The sequence below is a fragment of the Aquarana catesbeiana genome, linkage group LG09 (assembly GCF_042186555.1).
Source record: "Aquarana catesbeiana isolate 2022-GZ linkage group LG09, ASM4218655v1, whole genome shotgun sequence".
NCBI classification, from domain to species: Eukaryota; Metazoa; Chordata; class Amphibia; order Anura; family Ranidae; genus Aquarana; species Aquarana catesbeiana.
Genome location: NC_133332.1, coordinates 181,552,968 through 181,570,250, shown reverse-complemented (window position 1 = coordinate 181,570,250; position 17,283 = coordinate 181,552,968). Strand labels below are relative to the sequence as shown.

At 42.4% G+C, this 17,283-nt stretch overlaps 1 protein-coding gene across 4 annotated transcripts in view; it reads left to right on the top strand.

Annotated features, from left to right (window-relative positions):
* Positions 1-17,283, top strand: part of SH2D1A (SH2 domain containing 1A) — a 200,683-nt gene that overhangs the window by 107,584 nt on the left and 75,816 nt on the right. Inside the window, exons 1-2 of one of the 4 annotated variants that reach the window (XM_073599416.1) lie at positions 8,537-8,614; positions 15,505-15,639. The exons of 1 other annotated variant lie outside the window; for it this stretch is intronic. In XM_073599416.1, the coding sequence (XP_073455517.1) occupies positions 8,590-8,614; positions 15,505-15,639 (160 nt within the window). In that variant the 5' untranslated portion in view covers positions 8,537-8,589. Of the gene's footprint in view, positions 1-8,489; positions 8,615-15,504; positions 15,640-17,283 lie in introns of those variants that run through there. 2 more of the 4 variants (XM_073599417.1, XM_073599418.1) reach the window with 2 other exon arrangements.

Below are 17,283 nucleotides of genomic sequence, written 5' to 3'. Positions count from 1 at the left end.
GTTGTCTAGATGTGTTTGAAACTAGAAAGAATTGCAAGCTTGATTCAGTGTAATGTAAGGAGAGGACACTCAGCAGCTGTTTACACATCTGGACTCTGGAGCACTAGTGTGGGACACAAGAATAAACTTTTTAGGGTGTCCCACACAAGTACTCCAGTGGATACTTGGGGTGTCTCCATGTGTGAAACTTGTCCAAAAAAGGTAAGTATTCCAGCTTTGGTAAGTGAAAAAATCATGTCTTCAGCTGCCAAAACAGACAATTGTACCCCACTTCCAAACAATGTTTCATATTCCTATTTCTGGCCTCAAATATCTGTGTGCTAAATATACCTTTTGTTTCATTCTCATAGGGGAGAAAAGACTCCGGACGTCTGAGGACACCAGGAAACCCCCATTCCTGATGAAGGGGAACAGAGGACACCACAACCTGAGGATGTGGAGGAAGGAGAGGTGGTTGAGATTGTCACCACAACAGGTGAGTGTCTGACACCACAGATTCAGGTAATAGATGTATGCCTGCATATTTATAATACATGATGTGTATTTTTTTCTTTTAGGTGATGTGCATGTTGTGGAAGAGCAATCTACTCATTTCACGACTGACAGTGCACAAAGGCTAATCCAGGACATAATGCTTTGTAGTCAGGATTTAGACCTCATCAAGCAAAAAACAAATGACATAGAACAAAAACTAAAGAACATGATTGATGTACTAGGAAGAATCTAAAGAACAACAAAATGACACTATTTTCTAGTTTTGAGGACCATTTTTTTTACGCATTTTAAAAGCCAAATTTTGAATCTGCACACAGTGTGTCAACGTGTGCTATCTGCCATCAGGGGATATCAATGTACTCGTTTTGAAGGTGCAACCCCTTACTTGTAACCCCACTAGGTGAGAGGAAGTGGTTGCACCCCCAAAACACGTCCATTGATCCCCCATGATGGAAGATAGCACATGTTGACATTAGGTATGGGATCAGGAGGGAAATCCCCAGTTTGACTCCCAATTTGTGTGCATCTTCAAACTTTGGCTTCTACAGTGGGACATCACCCCATCTGATGAAGGCAATATCAACACATTTTTGACACCATAATGTCTGATATTGCCTTCAGTTTTTCAATGTTGAACTTTGTAAGTTCCTGAGTTGTGTATGTTATGTTTTTAAACATGCCTGTTTATGTACTAAAAAAAATTTTCAAGGTAAAACTTAAAAAAAATATATGTTTAAAAAAAAAAAAAAAAAAAAAATTTACAATGCACATGTGAATGTGCACGGAGTAAAAGGTTTTATACTCAACAATGTGTGGCTTCTTCTTTCAATGCTCAATACCATTTTTTGTATTAAGTTGGTGTTTACAGTGACAATGGGTGTTATTTAATAATGGAAAAACCACTTGGCACTACAAGTGCACTAGGAGAACCTAGGAGACAGTTAAAAGAAACACACACAGTACATCAAAATCAAGATTTGATCAGATCAATTTTTTTTTTATATCTAAAATAATTACAAATTTGCTGGCATAGTATTGGCCCCCCTACCTGTAAAATAATCTATATATTTTTGACGCACTTCACGGGCGCTTTGGGGGGGCAAGCCAGGACGGCCAGTTTCCAGGGCCATCATTGGATTTTCTGGAAGTCCGGCCTCAGGCCCAACTAAGGCAACATAATTAGGAGCATTTCTCTTCAAAAAGTTGTGAAGTATGCAGCATGCTAGAACTATGTGGTTAAGTGGTCAAGACACTTGAACATTTAAAAAAAAACCTTTTAAAGCGCCTCTTATTTTTTTCCTTGGATGCCTGTAGGAGGGTTTTGGTAGTTACAGGCACCCTGGATCAAATGTTTAACAGGTATAAGTTTGTACTCCGCCATATTTATTGCCGTAAAAAATAGGCGGAACCGGCTGGCCATTATCCCAAAGGCATTCTCTACGACTCTTCTGGCTCTGGCCAGCCGGTAATAAAAAACCCTCTTCCCTGGGGTGAGGGTCCTCTGGGGGAATGGCCTCATCAGGTGATCACCCAGACCAAATGCTTTATCAGCGATAAAAACAAATGGGAGTCATTCCACGTTCTCTTCCGCAGGTGGCAATCCCAAGCCACCACTCTGGAGACGTCGGTAGAACACGGTCTGGGCAGCTACTCCACTATCCGACATCCGGTCATTCTTCCCCACGTCCACATAGAGAAACTCGTATGTCGCCGACACCACCGCCATCAACACAATACTATGAAACCCCTTATAGTTAAAATAGTATGACCCCAAGTGGGGCGGTGGGACGATGTGGATGTGCTTCTCATCGGTTGCCCCTCCGCAGTTGGGAAAGTCCCAACGATGAGCAAATTGGGAAGCCACAGTCTGACGTTCCTGTGGCGTTGAAGGAAACTGTGGAGTCAAAAAAAAAAAAAGAAAATATTAGTTCTTTTGCACATAACATTGTAAGCAGATTAGACACAAACATTCTTGGCCAATAGCAGTATAACATTTATTTTAAGGAGTATTTAAAGACAAAAATATAAGGTCCGCTTATCAGATTCCTCACCCCCTCTGATGGCCCATTGGAAACATTTTCGGGGGGGGGGGGGGGTTATAAATGAGTTTTGGACCCCACAAAAAAAGCCTCTGGCACTTTGCCTGAATTTAAGGACAACAATAACATTTGGACACATTTTAGGGGGTGTTTAGGGTAAAGCACTACAATGGAACTGACAAAATACATTGTTAAGTGACTAGGCTAGGTGTATATGGGCCCAGCATAGCATACTGGGGAGGTTAGTGAAGGCAAATATGCATCAAAAGCATTAAAAGCTTACAGCATGCATGAGGACAAAGGGGACATTCACAGCATATTACAATCATGGTAATTAGGGAATGATGAAAGAAATACAATACATTAGCATACATTAAATACATAGAATGTGATGTTGAAGGAGAAAACTTACCCTAATACAGTCCTTCTGCAGGACCTGTATGATGGCAGAACAGGTCTCTGGGATAATGATCCCAAGAGCCTGGGGGGAGATGCCTGAAGAGAACTTGAGGTCCTGTAGACTTCTCCCCGTCGCCAAGTACTGCAACGTGGCGACTAGCCTCTGTTCGGGAGTGATGGCTTGCCGCATGCAGGTGTCCTGCTTCGAAATATAAGGGGACAGCAAAGCCAATGAACGGTGAAAAAGGGGGTCCCTCATCAGGAGAAAATTCCTGAAATCATCAGGGTTATTCTCCTGGATCTCACACAGCAAAGGCATATGAGAGAATTGGTCACGCTGGAGCAAACAATTCTTGGTCCATGAACTCCTCCCCACCCTGTTCATGGACTGGGCTTGGGTCAAAGCAAGAACTCCAACACCAAGCCCCTGCACAGCATGAACCCTATGACGAGCACGTACCTGCAACATGGCTTCAAAACGGTCGGCTGGTCAGAATGAACTAACAGAATGCACTGAAGAACACAAAGGGCTGTGAAGAGCGAGCTGAAAATTAGGAATGAGCAGACAAGAACGCATTGAAAAACAGATACAAACTGACTACACGCACTGAAAACCAGATACAAACCCACAAGCACAAACTGAAGAGCAGTAACAAACTGAAAAGCACGAAAGCTGAAAAGCGCGAATCGTCTCTCAACAAACCTCTACTAACACGAGATTAGCAGAAGGAGCCCAAATGGTGGCGCACTGGGTATTGAACTTCCTTTTTCTAGTCCAATTGTACGTGTTTTACATCACCTCGTTCTTGACGGTCGGAATTTTGTGTGACAGTATGTATGCAAGGCAAGCTTGAGCGGAATTCCGTCGGAAAAACCATCCAAGTTTTTTCGGACGGAAATTCCGATCGTGTGTATGCGGCATTAGGGGGCGGTATTAACCCATACACAGGCTGCCATTGAGTCCATCACGAAAGGAAAATTACGGTAAGTATTTGATAGGAAATTTTCAGTTTTCTTCAGTGTTGTCACATGAAAAGATATAATAAAATATTTACAAAAATGTGAGGGATGTACTCACTTTTGTGAGATACTGTATATATTGTGCTGTATATATTATACTGAATGACTCCAAACACAGCTAAATTAGTGTTCTAAATGCATATAAGCAAAAAAGGTTGACACTACAAGTGTGAATGAGGCCTAAGAGTTAGTGAACTGCAGCAGATAAAACTCACATCCCCTTTATTGCCAGGCAGGGTTGTGCTTTGTAAAACTCAAAACTGGAAGAAGAGAAATACAAATCTTTGGCACAGAGGTGTAACTAGAACCTTCAGGGCCTAGTGCAAGAAACCATAAAGGGCCCCCCTGACCCCCAGCTGGGTCCCTTCTCTCTGAGCCTGAGGGCAGAATGCCAGGGCCTAGTAGTTCCGCCACTGGTGTTAGTAGTTTTTTTTATTATTTTTTACAATTTTCTTTTTTACAATTTTCTTTTTTATTCTTTTAAATTTTTTTATGAGCCCTGATGGAGGCTTTGGTGAAATATGAGGGGTCTAAACAGCACTCTGATGTTTCACATTTGAGACAGAGAAAGATGATTGAGGACACAGCCCTTGTCCCAATAGGCTTTCATTTCTTGTATCACTCTCTGGTTTCCAAAAAAGTAATTTTAGAGATCCTTTAAAAAAAATGCTGTTTATACTATAGCTATCTTTATCAACCACCATTTAATACACAAACTGTGCTGTTAAAGTTGATTATTTTATCTACACAATTTCTATATTTTAAATTGTGTCCGATAAAGACAGATATACGTATATAAGTAAGTGTAGTCATTTATCGCATTGGTGATGGTTGACACGTTTTTTTGACATTTTCTTTAGTGCTATATTTGATAATGGTTCTCATATTAGTAGCACAAGTGTGTTTATAATATAGTGAGTCTCTGAAAAGTAGCTGATTTACAAGACAGAGAGTGATGCATTCATTGTGATATGCCCTGAATGACTGATTTTACTGTTCCAGAAGATCCTTCCAATGGGTGTTTTTCATAGTGAGGATTAGGGATGAGCTTTGAGTTTGAGTCAAACTCATGTTCGACTCGAACATTGGCTGTTCGCAAGTTCGCTGAACAATTTGGGGTGTTCGCGGCAAATTCGAATGCTGTGGAACACCCTTTAAAAGTCTATGGGAGAAATCAAAATTGCTATTTTTAAAGGCTTATATTCATGGTATTGTCATAAAAAGTGTTTGGGGACCTGGGTCCTGCCCCAGGGGACATGGATCAATGCAAAAAAAAGTTTTAAAAACGCCAGTTTTTTCGGGAGCAGTGATTTTAATAATGCTTAAAGTTAAACAATAAAAGTGTAATATCCCTTTAATTTTCATACCTGGGGGGTGTCTATAGTATGCCTGTAAAGGGGCGCATGTTTCCCGTGTTTAGAACAGTCTGACAGCAAAATGACATTTCAAAGGAAAAAAAGTCATTTAAACTACTCGCGGCTATTAATGAATTGCCAGTTCGACAATGCACATAAAAGTTTATTGATAAAAACGGCATGGGAATTCCCCACAGGGGAACCCCGAACCAAAATGTAAAAAAAAAATAAAAATGACGTGGGGGTCCCCCTAAATTCCATACCAGGCCCTTCAGGTCTGGAATGGATATTAAGGGGAACCCCAGCCAAAATAAAAAAAAAAATGGCGCGGTGTTCCCCCAGAAATCCATACCAGACCCTTATCCGAACACGCAACCTGGCAGGCCGCAGGAAAAGAGGGGGGGAACGAGAGGGCGCCCCCCCCTGAACCGTAACAGGCCACATGCCCTCAACTTTGGGAGGGTGCTTTGGGGTAGCCCCCCAAAACACCTTGTCCCCATGTTGATGAGGACAAGGGCCTCATCCCCACAACCCTGGCTAGTGGTTCTGGGGTGGGCGGGGGGCTTATCGGAATCTGGAAGCCCCCTTTAACAAGGGGACCCCCAGATACCGGCCCTCCCCCCTGTGTGAAATGGTAAGGGGGTACAAAAGTACCCCTACCATTTCACAAAAAAACTGTCAAAAATGTTAAAAATGACAAGAGACAGTTTTTGACAATTCCTTTATTTAAATGCTTCTTCTTTCTTCTATCTACCTTCGGTTTCTTCCTCCATCTTTTTCTTCTGGTTCTTCTGGTTCTTCCTACGGTGTGTTCTCGTCCGACATCTTCCTCCACGGCATCAGCGTCTTCTTCCCTTCTTCTCCTCGGGCCGCTCCGCATCCATGATGGCATGGAGGGAGGCTCCCGCTGTGTGACGCTTCTCCTCTTCTGACGGTTCTTAAATAACAGGGAGCGGGGCCACACAGGAGGAGGAGAAGCATCACACAGCGGGAGCCTCCCTCCATGCCATCATGGATGCGGAGCGGCCCGAGGAGAAGAAAGGAAGAAGCCACCGACGCCGCGGAGGAAGATGTCGGACGAGAACACCGGAAGAAGAAGCAGAAGAACCAGAAGAAGAAGAAGATAGAGGAAAAAACCGAAGGAAGATAGAAGAAAGAAGAAGCATTTAAATAAAGGAATTGTCAAAAACTGTCTCGTCATTTTTAACATGCTTGACAGTTTTTTTGTGAAATGGTACCATTTCACACAGGGGGGAAGGCCGGGATCTGGGGGTCCCCTTGTTAAAGGGGGCTTCCAGATTCCGATAAGCCCCCCGCCCGCCCCAGAACCACCGGCCAGGGTTGTGGGGATGAGGCCCTTGTCCTCATCAACATGGGGACAAGGTGTTTTGGGGGGCTACCCCAAAGCACCCTCCCAATGTTGAGGGCATGTGGCCTGGTACGGTTCAGGAGGGGGGCCCCTCTTTTCCTGCGGCCTGCCAGGTTGCATGCTCGGATAAGGGTCTGGTATGGTTTCTTAGGGGTACCCCACGCCATTTTTTTTTAAATTTTGGTGTGGGGTTCCCCTTAAAATCCATACCAGACCTGAAGGGTCTGGTATAGATTTTGAGGGGGACCCCATGCCATTTTTTTTTTTTAATTTTGGCCGGGGTTCCCCTTAATATCCATACCAGACCTGAAGGGCCTGGGATGGAATTTAGGGGGCCCCCCCATGTCATTTTTTTTTTTAATTTTGGTTCGGGGTTCCCCTGTGGGGAATTCCCATGCTGTTTTTTATCAGTGAACTTTTATGTGTATTGTCGGACCGACAATTCATTAATAGCCGCGAGTAGTTTTAAATGACTTTTTTTCCTTTGAAATGTCATTTTGCTGTCAGACTGTTCTAAACACGGGAAACATGCGCCCCTTTACAGGCATACTATAGACACCCCCCAGGTACGAAATTTAAAGGGATATTACACTTTTATTGTTTCACTTTAAGCATTATTAAAATCACTGCTCCCGAAAAAACGGCCGTTTTTAAAACTTTTTTTGCATTGATCCTTGTCCCCTGGGGCAGGACCCAGGTCCCCAAACACTTTTTTTGACAATAACTTGCACATAAGCCTTTAAAATTAGCACTTTTGATTATTCAAGTTCGTGTCCCATAGATTTTAATGGTGTTCGCGTGTTCAAACAAATTTTTTGCCTGTTCACAAGTTCTGGTGCAAACCGAACAGGGGGGTGTTCGGCTCATCCCTAGTGAGGATTACCAGATGTCTCTTTGGTCTCAAGTATTAAATAAAAAAGCATCATAGTCAGTGCAGAGGTTGTGGGAATGCAAAACCTGTTCAGCCACGTAGTCCTAACTGCAGTGACACTCTACATCTGTGGTTGTTGCTCTACAATTTGGTAAGCAGAATTTCTTCAATCTTTTTAAATGTTTCCCCTAATATATTAATTAAAACAAAACTAGTTCCTGGAAGGAATTGAAATTTAACATGTAGAAAAAGGACTTTTTTTTTTTAGAAATAAAGCTTCAAAAATTGGGACTGTCTATCGAAATCAAGGACAGTTAACAAATGTGCCCATATACATACATAGTGTTTGTGGTATGATTTCAAGTCAGAGAAGCAATTGTCTACTCTGTTGTGTGTGATTTGGAACAGTTGGTAAAAATGGATGTTACCTCTAAGAATACATAAATATGACAAATATATACACACTATATTACCAAAAGTATTTGGACGCACATGAGCTTTACTGGCATCCCTGTCTTCGTCCGTAGGGTTCAATATTGAGTTGGCCCATCCTTTGCAGCCATACCAGCTTCAACTCTTCTGGGAAGGCTATCCACAAGGTTTAGGAGTGTATCTATGGGAACGTTTGACCATTCTTCCAGAAGCACATTTGTGAGGTCAGGCACTGATGTTGGATGAAAAGGCCTGGCTCACAGTTTCTGCTCTAATTCATCCCAAAGGTGTTCTATTGGGTTGAGGTCAGGACTCTCTGCAGGCCAGTCAAGTTCTTCCACCCCAAACTCGCTCAAAGTTCATGTGTGTGTAAAGGCTGGCATCCCTATATTTTTGGAAATATCATGTATCTTCTGTAATTTAAGACTAACTTCCCTTTTAAAGGTATATTGAAGTGAAATTCTTTTGATTTTGTAGTAAACATTTGCAGTTTCCTCTTTTTGGTTTTTAGCATATCATTTCGTCATCAGTTTTTGAAACATCTGCCACTATAAATGACTGCAAGAGCTCAGGGATCCTTACATTTGTGGGTATTTTTTCCAGGTTCAAATGGAATCCAATCCAAAGCATACTGGTAGGTTAAATAGCTTCCACTCTAACTAGCATGAATGTTTCTGTATGTCCTAGGTAAAGATGTTATATAGAAAGCTATTTAGGGGACAATGACTGATAGGAATGAAACAATGCAATTTGTATAGCACTGAAAATTATTTTGAGTCACTATATCTAGGCAAAGAAATAAATAATTAGAGGCAATCATATTGTATATATCCATCAGTATTTATTAAATTTTTTTTCACACCACGTTGGATACAGCCTTCAATTAATTCCCTAATAAACTGGCTAATGTGAAATTATGCACCAAATTTTTGCCATATAATATGTACAATAGGGATGAGTTACTAAATAAGTAGAGAATATTCACTCAGACTAAAGCAGACCTTAACTATCGCAATCAAAATGAACTATTTTTAAACCTTATGCTGCCAGCCTTAGTAAATAGATAGCAAGATGAATGATATAGATTTGTTTTAAACTTTTGTTTTTACATTTCTTCAGTTGCTTTCTGGTTTCTGGCCTAGGCTAAAATGATGTCATACATCCTAGGAGTCTTCAGGAGCATTTATTTCTTTTCACCTGCACAGTTGCGGTGCGTCCATAAGGGCGTTGCCCCTCCTCTCCAGCCACCCCCTCTATCACCAATAGATAGATCCATGGATAGCATGAATCTATCCATGGCCGCCGCTGCCACCCCCTATTCAAGCGGCTTTTTGGGTGCCGGGCGCCGGAATCACAGAGGCGGGGGTGTTTTTGAAGCACCTAATTAGAGCCGTAGGCTCTAATAGGCATCAAAAAAGGTCAACAGCCAGTGCCATGCTTGGCACTCACAGTTCACCCAGCTGTGTTAGAAAAGCGAATGAATATTCGCTTTCCTAACACCGAACTGCCTCTCTGCCGGGTCTGTTACCCGTCATCTGATTGGCTGAAGCAACAGGCGCTGTGATTAGACGCCTATCAGGCATCCAATCATAGGAAAGGAAGGGAGGAGGAGAGAAGAAGACATCGAGGACATGGAGGAGCATGGAGGACACCGCCTGCCGGGGGGGGCCCAGTGGGAGCATTTGATGGGCACAGTAGCAGCATTTGATCTGCAATTGGCTGCAATTGATGGGGTTTTTTTTTCAGAATTTTCAGTTTGTTTGCGCCCTCCCCCCCCAAATATTTTGAGCACCAGCCGCCACTGCAGCAGGATTTTTTTATGCCCTCCTGCCTGAATGCTTGAGGTAAGGGCAGGTGGATTCCAGGAAATAAATGCTACATGAATCATCTGCCCTTCCTCCAGATGGCCATGGCTAGAAATGCTAAGGGGGGTGTATTTTACAAGCGATTTTCCCAGCCCTTCACATCCCAGCACTCAAGTGAAATGCTGGAGGAGCAAAGCATAGAGCTGGTGACTTATAGTCACCAAATCCCTGCTCACTGAAGACCAAGAACCGAGGGGCTTTGATTGCTCAGTTCCCCTTTAAACAAAAAATGTTACAACTGCCCCTGCACCCCTGTGACTGTTATTTGTTTTAACCCCTAATTTTGTCACTTTTCTGGCCAGATTTAGCTGCATAAAAAAAATTAAAATGTTACTTTAAAAAGAAATTCATATATTATTTTTAGTTTTACTTTATGGTTTACCATTTCTGTATAACATGTACAGTATTTCATATGGCTAATATACTTGTTTTATATCCACTTCCAGACCAATCTTTTTCTGGATTTTTGTTTACATGTAACAATCAGTATTTTTTGCTGGAAAAATTACTTAGAACCCCCAAACGTTATATATTTTTTAAAAGCAGAAGCCCTAGAGAATAAGTTGGTGGGTGTTGCAATTTATGTCACACGGTATTTACGCAGCGGTTTTTCAAACACAGTTTTTTTTTAAAAGATACACTTTTTTGAAGTTTACTGCAAAAAGAACACAATACATAACCCATTTTGTTTTTTTGGAAAATATAAAAGATGATGTTACACCGAGTAAATAGATACCCACTCCACATAGGCAGAGACTTGCAAAGCTGTACTGTGAATAGACCAGCTCTCTGCTAATATATTTAGAGCACCCACCCCAACACAAATTTCAGGCTGGTTTTATCACAGTTGACAGAGAACTTGTCGGAGATTATCATGCTGATAACAGAAGAACAGAGTAGGAGAAAGCCACGGGACTTAGGGCTTTCAAGAGATAAGGAAAAAATGCAGATATATGTGCCAGCTCAAATTTCATGAATCAGGTTGACATCCATTTTAAGATGACTGGTGATTGGTTGCTAGGTAGCAGGGTGGTTCCAGCAATCAATCACCCGCCTTTAACATGAAAAGTTCATACCTGGTGTGCTTCCCGTCTTGTGTGAATAAAGTGGGGGGGGGGGGTGCTACAATGGTTTGGAAGAGACAGACTGTAATATCGAGAGAGGACTGTGATGGGGAGAGGCTGTGATAAGGGGGTCTGTGATGAGGGGGTCCGTGATGGGGGGTCTGTGATGGGGGAACTGTGATGGGGGAACTGTGATGGAGGGGGCTGTTATGGATGGGGCTGTTATGGAGGGGGGGTTGTGATTGGGAGATCTGTGATGGGGGGCTGTGATGAGGGATCCGTGATGGGGGGATTTGATCGAGGGGTCTGTGATAGGGGGGATATGATGGAGGAGTCTGTGATAGCAGGGATCTGTGATGAGGGGTCTGTGATGGGGGGCTATGATGTAAGGGACTGTGATGAGGAGTTTGAGACTGGGGGAATCTGTGATGAGGGGGCTGTGATGGGGGGATCTGTGCTATACCCCAAATATTGTGTCAGTGTGATGTTTACAATGCAGAGAGACAAAATGAGGGTAGGTAGCAGAGCACTGGGGCTGTTCTACCCTCTTTACCCATTGATATTGTAGCCTTCTTATACAACACAGGCTGGTGATCTGAGGCTTGATTCACATCTATGCATTTTTACTGCTTTTTGCATTTTACAGATTTGCACTACAGTCCATTTAACATGGTTTCCTATGGAACACATTCTGTAGTGCAAATCTGCAAAATGCAAAAAGCACTAAAAATGCATAGGTATAATAAATCAGACCTGATAGGGTGAATTAATCTGTGGTGGCATCTGTAAACTACTAGATGCGTCAAACTCAAATTCCTTTATTTTCTGCTATCAGAACTTTGTAATTTGACTTTATCATGTTACCGCGTACCAAAAAAAAATATGCATAGAAAGGAACGCAGGGCCATCAACTTCCTGCTATAGCCAACCAAACCCCCAGGATCCCCACTTTATTCCTTCTCCTTCCTAGAATTCTTCCCCCTTACTATCCTTCCCTTTTTCCCTCTTTTTCCCTCTTTCTTTCTCATGTTCTTCACTACTCTTATTATCCTGTTGATACTAGGTGAACTCTTGTTGATTATCTTTGACCGACATCAAACTGTGTTCCAGTTAATCACTCTTGACCACTTCAAGTTACAGAACTCTTGCTCTTTGTTATTTAGGTCAGTTGTGAACTAAGTTTAGGTTCGCTTTCTATAACGGTTTGTATACATTAACACTGTAAAGTGAACTCTGTCATTTCATCCATTTTTGAGCTGGTTGTGTGTACTTCCCTAAACTCTATGAACCTATAATTTACGTGTGTTCTTATGTTAATATCTTGTTTTTTTTGTAAAGTGCTTGAAAACCAAAAAAAAAATTGAAAAGAAAAGAACACATCTGCAAAACTGCTCCCCAGCCCACTCTCATGGCCATGCCTGTACACAACTGTTTCCTACCGTGCTGTCACCACCACACTACCAAAACTGCTTCCTATGCCCCTTTACCATGACACCCACATGACCCCCCTTGCTGCTACTGTACCGACTGACACTTATTAAATTGTTGCCACCACACCAACGCCCACTTTTTCACTCGCTGACATTGCACTGACATGCACTTATTCACTGTGCTGGCATTGCACTTCTGGGCACTTACTCATTGCCACAGCACCATTGCCCACCAACATTCACTCACCAGCACTGTACTGATGTGCACATTTACTCGCTGCCACTGCTTGGACCTGCACTTCTTTATTCTTTGCTGTTGCACCAGATCACGTTTATACACTTGCATAGCTCCCAACTGTCCCTGATTTCGAGGGACTGTCCCTGATTTGGAACAATGTCCCTCTGTTCCTCGTTCCCCCTCATTTGTCCCTCATTTTGGTCTGATCCATATAGTTGTATATAAAAAAATGCACTTTTTATCTTTCAAAAAGTGTTTTCCAGTGCTAAAACTTTCATCCAAATTCTAAATTGGTGCATTTGTAAATTTTAAAAGCCAATAAAAAGGAATAGTAGTGGTAAAAAAAAAGCTCTTGTGGATTTAATTGACCTTTGTTTTGGTTAATACTCTTTTAAGAGGGTGTGGCAGGGGGCGTGTACTATGCCTACATACGTTTGCTAGTAGGTGTCCCTCATTCCTATCTCAAAATGTTGGGAGGTATGCACCTGCAGCCACTGCACCAGTGCACACTTCTGTATTCAGTCTATTCAAGAACGGGCACACTGTTAGGTTAAATGTAATCCAGAGCATCACTGTATCCAGGTATGCGTGCCTAATATGACGTGTCTTCAAAATTTTGTTAATCTAAGTCGTTAATCTTTAGTTAAGCTAATGGAAAAAAACAAAAATACAGAAAAAAATGGCGCTAAACATAATACATGTGCATATTATACACCAAACCAATAAAAAAGCAAATATATACAGATTCTTATACTAGTGAAAAGTACATTAATGCAGATATAAATTCTTATAACGTCCAAAAAGTGACCAAAAAACGGAAAAATTGTATACTCACCTTTCCGTAATTTTCCTTTCCTGGTGCATCTTCATGGCAGCATACATATGGGTTGTGACTCCGCCCCCACAACCTGATAGGACTGGTTAACTATAAATCAAAGACAGACCCGGCTCACAGCATTCTCTGTAACTCTCACCCTTTGGGTGGGTATCTGTATGCTGCCATGAAGATGCACCAGGAAAGGAAAATTATGGAAAGGTGAGTATACAATTTTCCGTTTTCCTGGTGCATCATGGCAGCATACATATGGGGACTAACTCTCCATATGGGAGGGTGCAGGAAAAATTTTGTAATCATCAGTAGCGCAAGTATGCACCATGAATTTTTCCAAATTTTAATGTCACGAGCCGGGTTCACCTATAAAAGTGTAATGAAGGTGTCCTGGGTGGACCCTCAGGAGACACTCAGTGCTGAGCTGTCCACAGAGCTGGCACTGCCCTAGTTAAATGTACTCTCAAGACCTTCAAAACAGGAAGGCCTTGAAGAGTAGGCTCTTTTAATTGTCTTAACAATCTAGGAGGTGACTGAACATGTTGATGCTGACTGACCCTGCCTTAAGCCATGCTGGAACCAAGTACATATTTCAGCTTTCCTGAATGAAAGGGTAGCTGCCAAGCAGGTCACCATCGTTAGCTCAACCTACAGGGGATGTGGTTCCCACTCAACCAAAAAAGATGGGAAATTGACTTCCTGGTTAAATTGGAAGGAGAAAGACACCCCATGGATAAAAGCAGTCTGGAGTTTTAGGACTATTCTGTTCTGTCCGGGTATAATGTTAAGTGAGGCTCCTTAAGTGCAAAGCCTGCAGTTCTGACATCCTTCTTCACAAAGGTTGTAACAACCAGAAATACGGTCTTTAGGGTTTGCAGAGTGTAGTCAATTCTGTAGGATAGAAATGAGTCTTTGATAGAAATGGGGACCATAAGCAAGTTCCACATAGGGAACAATGGTTTCCTGGGAGGCCTATAACTTCATGCAAGCCTTTTAAGAATTGCATCACTAAGGGTTAAGGACTCCTTGAACCCCTGCAAGTGCAGACAAAGGTGAACTTCGAGCTTTAAGCATATTTGAACATAGGCCCCTGTTCAGCCCCAGTTGTAAGAACTGTGGAACCTTGGCTGGTTTAGGTGATAAAGGACTCCAGGCTTTTGCTGTGTGAGATCTGCATCATTATCATTTTCCCCTATTCTTAGGATAAATCTTTTTCATGAAGACCTCTCTGGTTTGACACAAGGTAGGCACTACCTGCACTGAGCATACTTGACTTGGTAGCCACTGCCTCTCAACTTCCATGCCATCAAAAGTAGTCTCTTGAAGCTGGATGGCAAAACTGTCCATGAGAGAGCGAATCTGTTATCACTGGAAGGGGCAGTGGTGATTCAATGCTTAAGAGTAGGAGAAAAAGACACTAGAGCCTGCTAAGCCAAAATGGTACATTTGCAATTATTTATACAGGAAGCTCCACTAACAGCTTAAGAATTCTACCCTTCCACTGCTGCCTAGGCACAGTATAAATCTTGCTAAAAGGAGTGAATGACAGAAGTGCTTTGAACACTACTCGATTCAAGAAATTCAATACTATTCCTCATAAGCTTAACATCCCATGACCTTAAGCAGCCTGGTCTTTGAAATGAGTCCCCCAACCTTTCTAGCTGGGGTCTGATGTGATAATATTTCATCTGAGAATAGTTGGTCAGTTACGAAGAGCAAAGGATACTCCGGCACTGTTCTGCTGGAAGAAACTTCAGACCTTTGTGAATGCCCTGGGAGAGATGTACAGATCGAAGGGGAGGAACTCCGCTGGCAGAGAAATTGAGGATGAATTGGGACAAGTAGGTGTCTGATAAATCTACAGGAGATTCCAGTCTCCCAGATTTATGAATATAATTGATTGGAGGTTCTCCATCTTGCACGACTAACTTCCTGTGCTGCTTGTCAATTTTTTATTTTTTTTTTAACTTTAGCACTGGGCACAGATTACCTGGTTTTCATTTTTTATTTTTTGCTAGATACAGAGGTGAACTGAATCTTCATCTCCTATGGGTAACTGGAACCTTCACGATTGCTTGTTTTTTTTCTTTCTTTCCAGCTACAAACTGGAACAGAATCTTTTACTTTCCTGTCAACTCTGGTAGCCTGGCTGACTGGAAGAGATTGAAAGGTGGACTTCCCACCTGTCAATGTCATATGATCGGTATGCTCATTGAATTATGCCCCTGCGTAGGTGAGTTTGTCATGTCATACTTTTTCAATAAAAAATATTGTACCAGAAAGGCGGACCTCCCTTAAACTTCCGCCAATGTCACGCCAATATACCTGATATGGCCCACTGATCCTGAAGGTTTTCCCTCCAGGTGTGTGCATAAAGTTTTGCACATGCACCCCCAGGATTAGTGCACCCTTAAAAGGGACTTCCGCTGTTCTCCCAAGACAGGAGTCTTAGAGCTTTAAGGCTTCAATAATGAAGATTGGATACTTCCCCAGTTGGTTTACTAATCTTTTTCCCGGTCCGTAGGATTTTGCCTCCTGGTGTCTACTTGGGAGTCGCCACCTGTATGGTGGACCTTTGAATTTTCTACTTTTTGTCAGATGATATTCGCCCTAACCTGCTAATGGTCACCCTTGAGGTGGCTGTATGCTGTCTACTCCCAAGTAGATTGGATCTGTGTTCTGGTGTCTTGCACCATTTTTTTTTTTTGGCGGGATCCACCAACCAAGGCTTCAGCCATAATGCACTCCTTGCCCTGACTGCGGGGAACACCGCTCTTGAAAAACATCAATTAATGTCTGACACATCCACCACAGAGTATGCCGCCAGTTTCAGCTCTTACAAAGCTGTTACCACCTTGTCTCTTCACTTCTTCCAGATGGGCTTATTTTTTTCAGGGCTGCAGTTTTCTGTAAAATACAATTAAACATGACCATCTGGAGGTGCTCTGCACACAGAATGTGTACAGAACACCCCCCTAAACATAATTTCCCAGAAGTCTGCACCAAGATAAAAGTCAGATTCTTTGGCATCCACCACAATAAAAATTTCATTTTTGATAAGATACTCCCAAAAGGGAATCACGTCTAAAGGGATGCAGACCCTGCCACTTTCCTCAGAGTCCTGCAGGTACAGCAGCTGGTTGATAATTATGAAACCACTCCCATTAAGACTCATTCAGCACATGGGCTGGTTATTGCTGGTGTGCCAGCACCTACAGATGCTACAGTATGAAGGAGCACTTCAGATCTAGATCTAATTTTCGGACTAGAGCCTCCTTAAATGTGCCATGTCTTGCCAGCTACATTCATGATGCATCCATCATCGGAGAAGACTGCAGCAGGTTGACCTCTAGCTTTTTCAGGGTATACAGTTTTGACAGCCTGTTTATAAGGGGCATTTTTCTCTGACCCCTTCAATTCTTCCTGGATTAACTCTTCCAGTTGTTCAGTGAAGGAATTTAGTACTTTCTAACCTTGTGGACAGTTTCCTCCACTTCAACCCAGGCAATTGCATCCTTAGCTGTCCTTGCAAAAAAGTCTCTATTGGGCAATCTTCAAAGCTTGTGCAAGTTTTCCTATTTGGACACCACCTACTGGTTCTGGTTGGAGGTGCTAGGCAATTTATGCACTATAGCTTGTCGAGCAATGACTTTCCACCACGAATGCAGCAACCATTAGGGCTGGTAATCTGTGGTGTTCGTAAAGGGGGAGCAAACAAAATGAGAGGTGAGAAGATGACATTGATCAATGTTGCCTGTATGTCTGTGCTTTGAACGGTGACTGTTCTGGCTTTTAACAGGATCTCTTCACCTTCAGGTCCTTGCAGGGCTGTATAGTGCTTGATCCAGGCAGATTTGACATACTAGCTTGGCAGGCA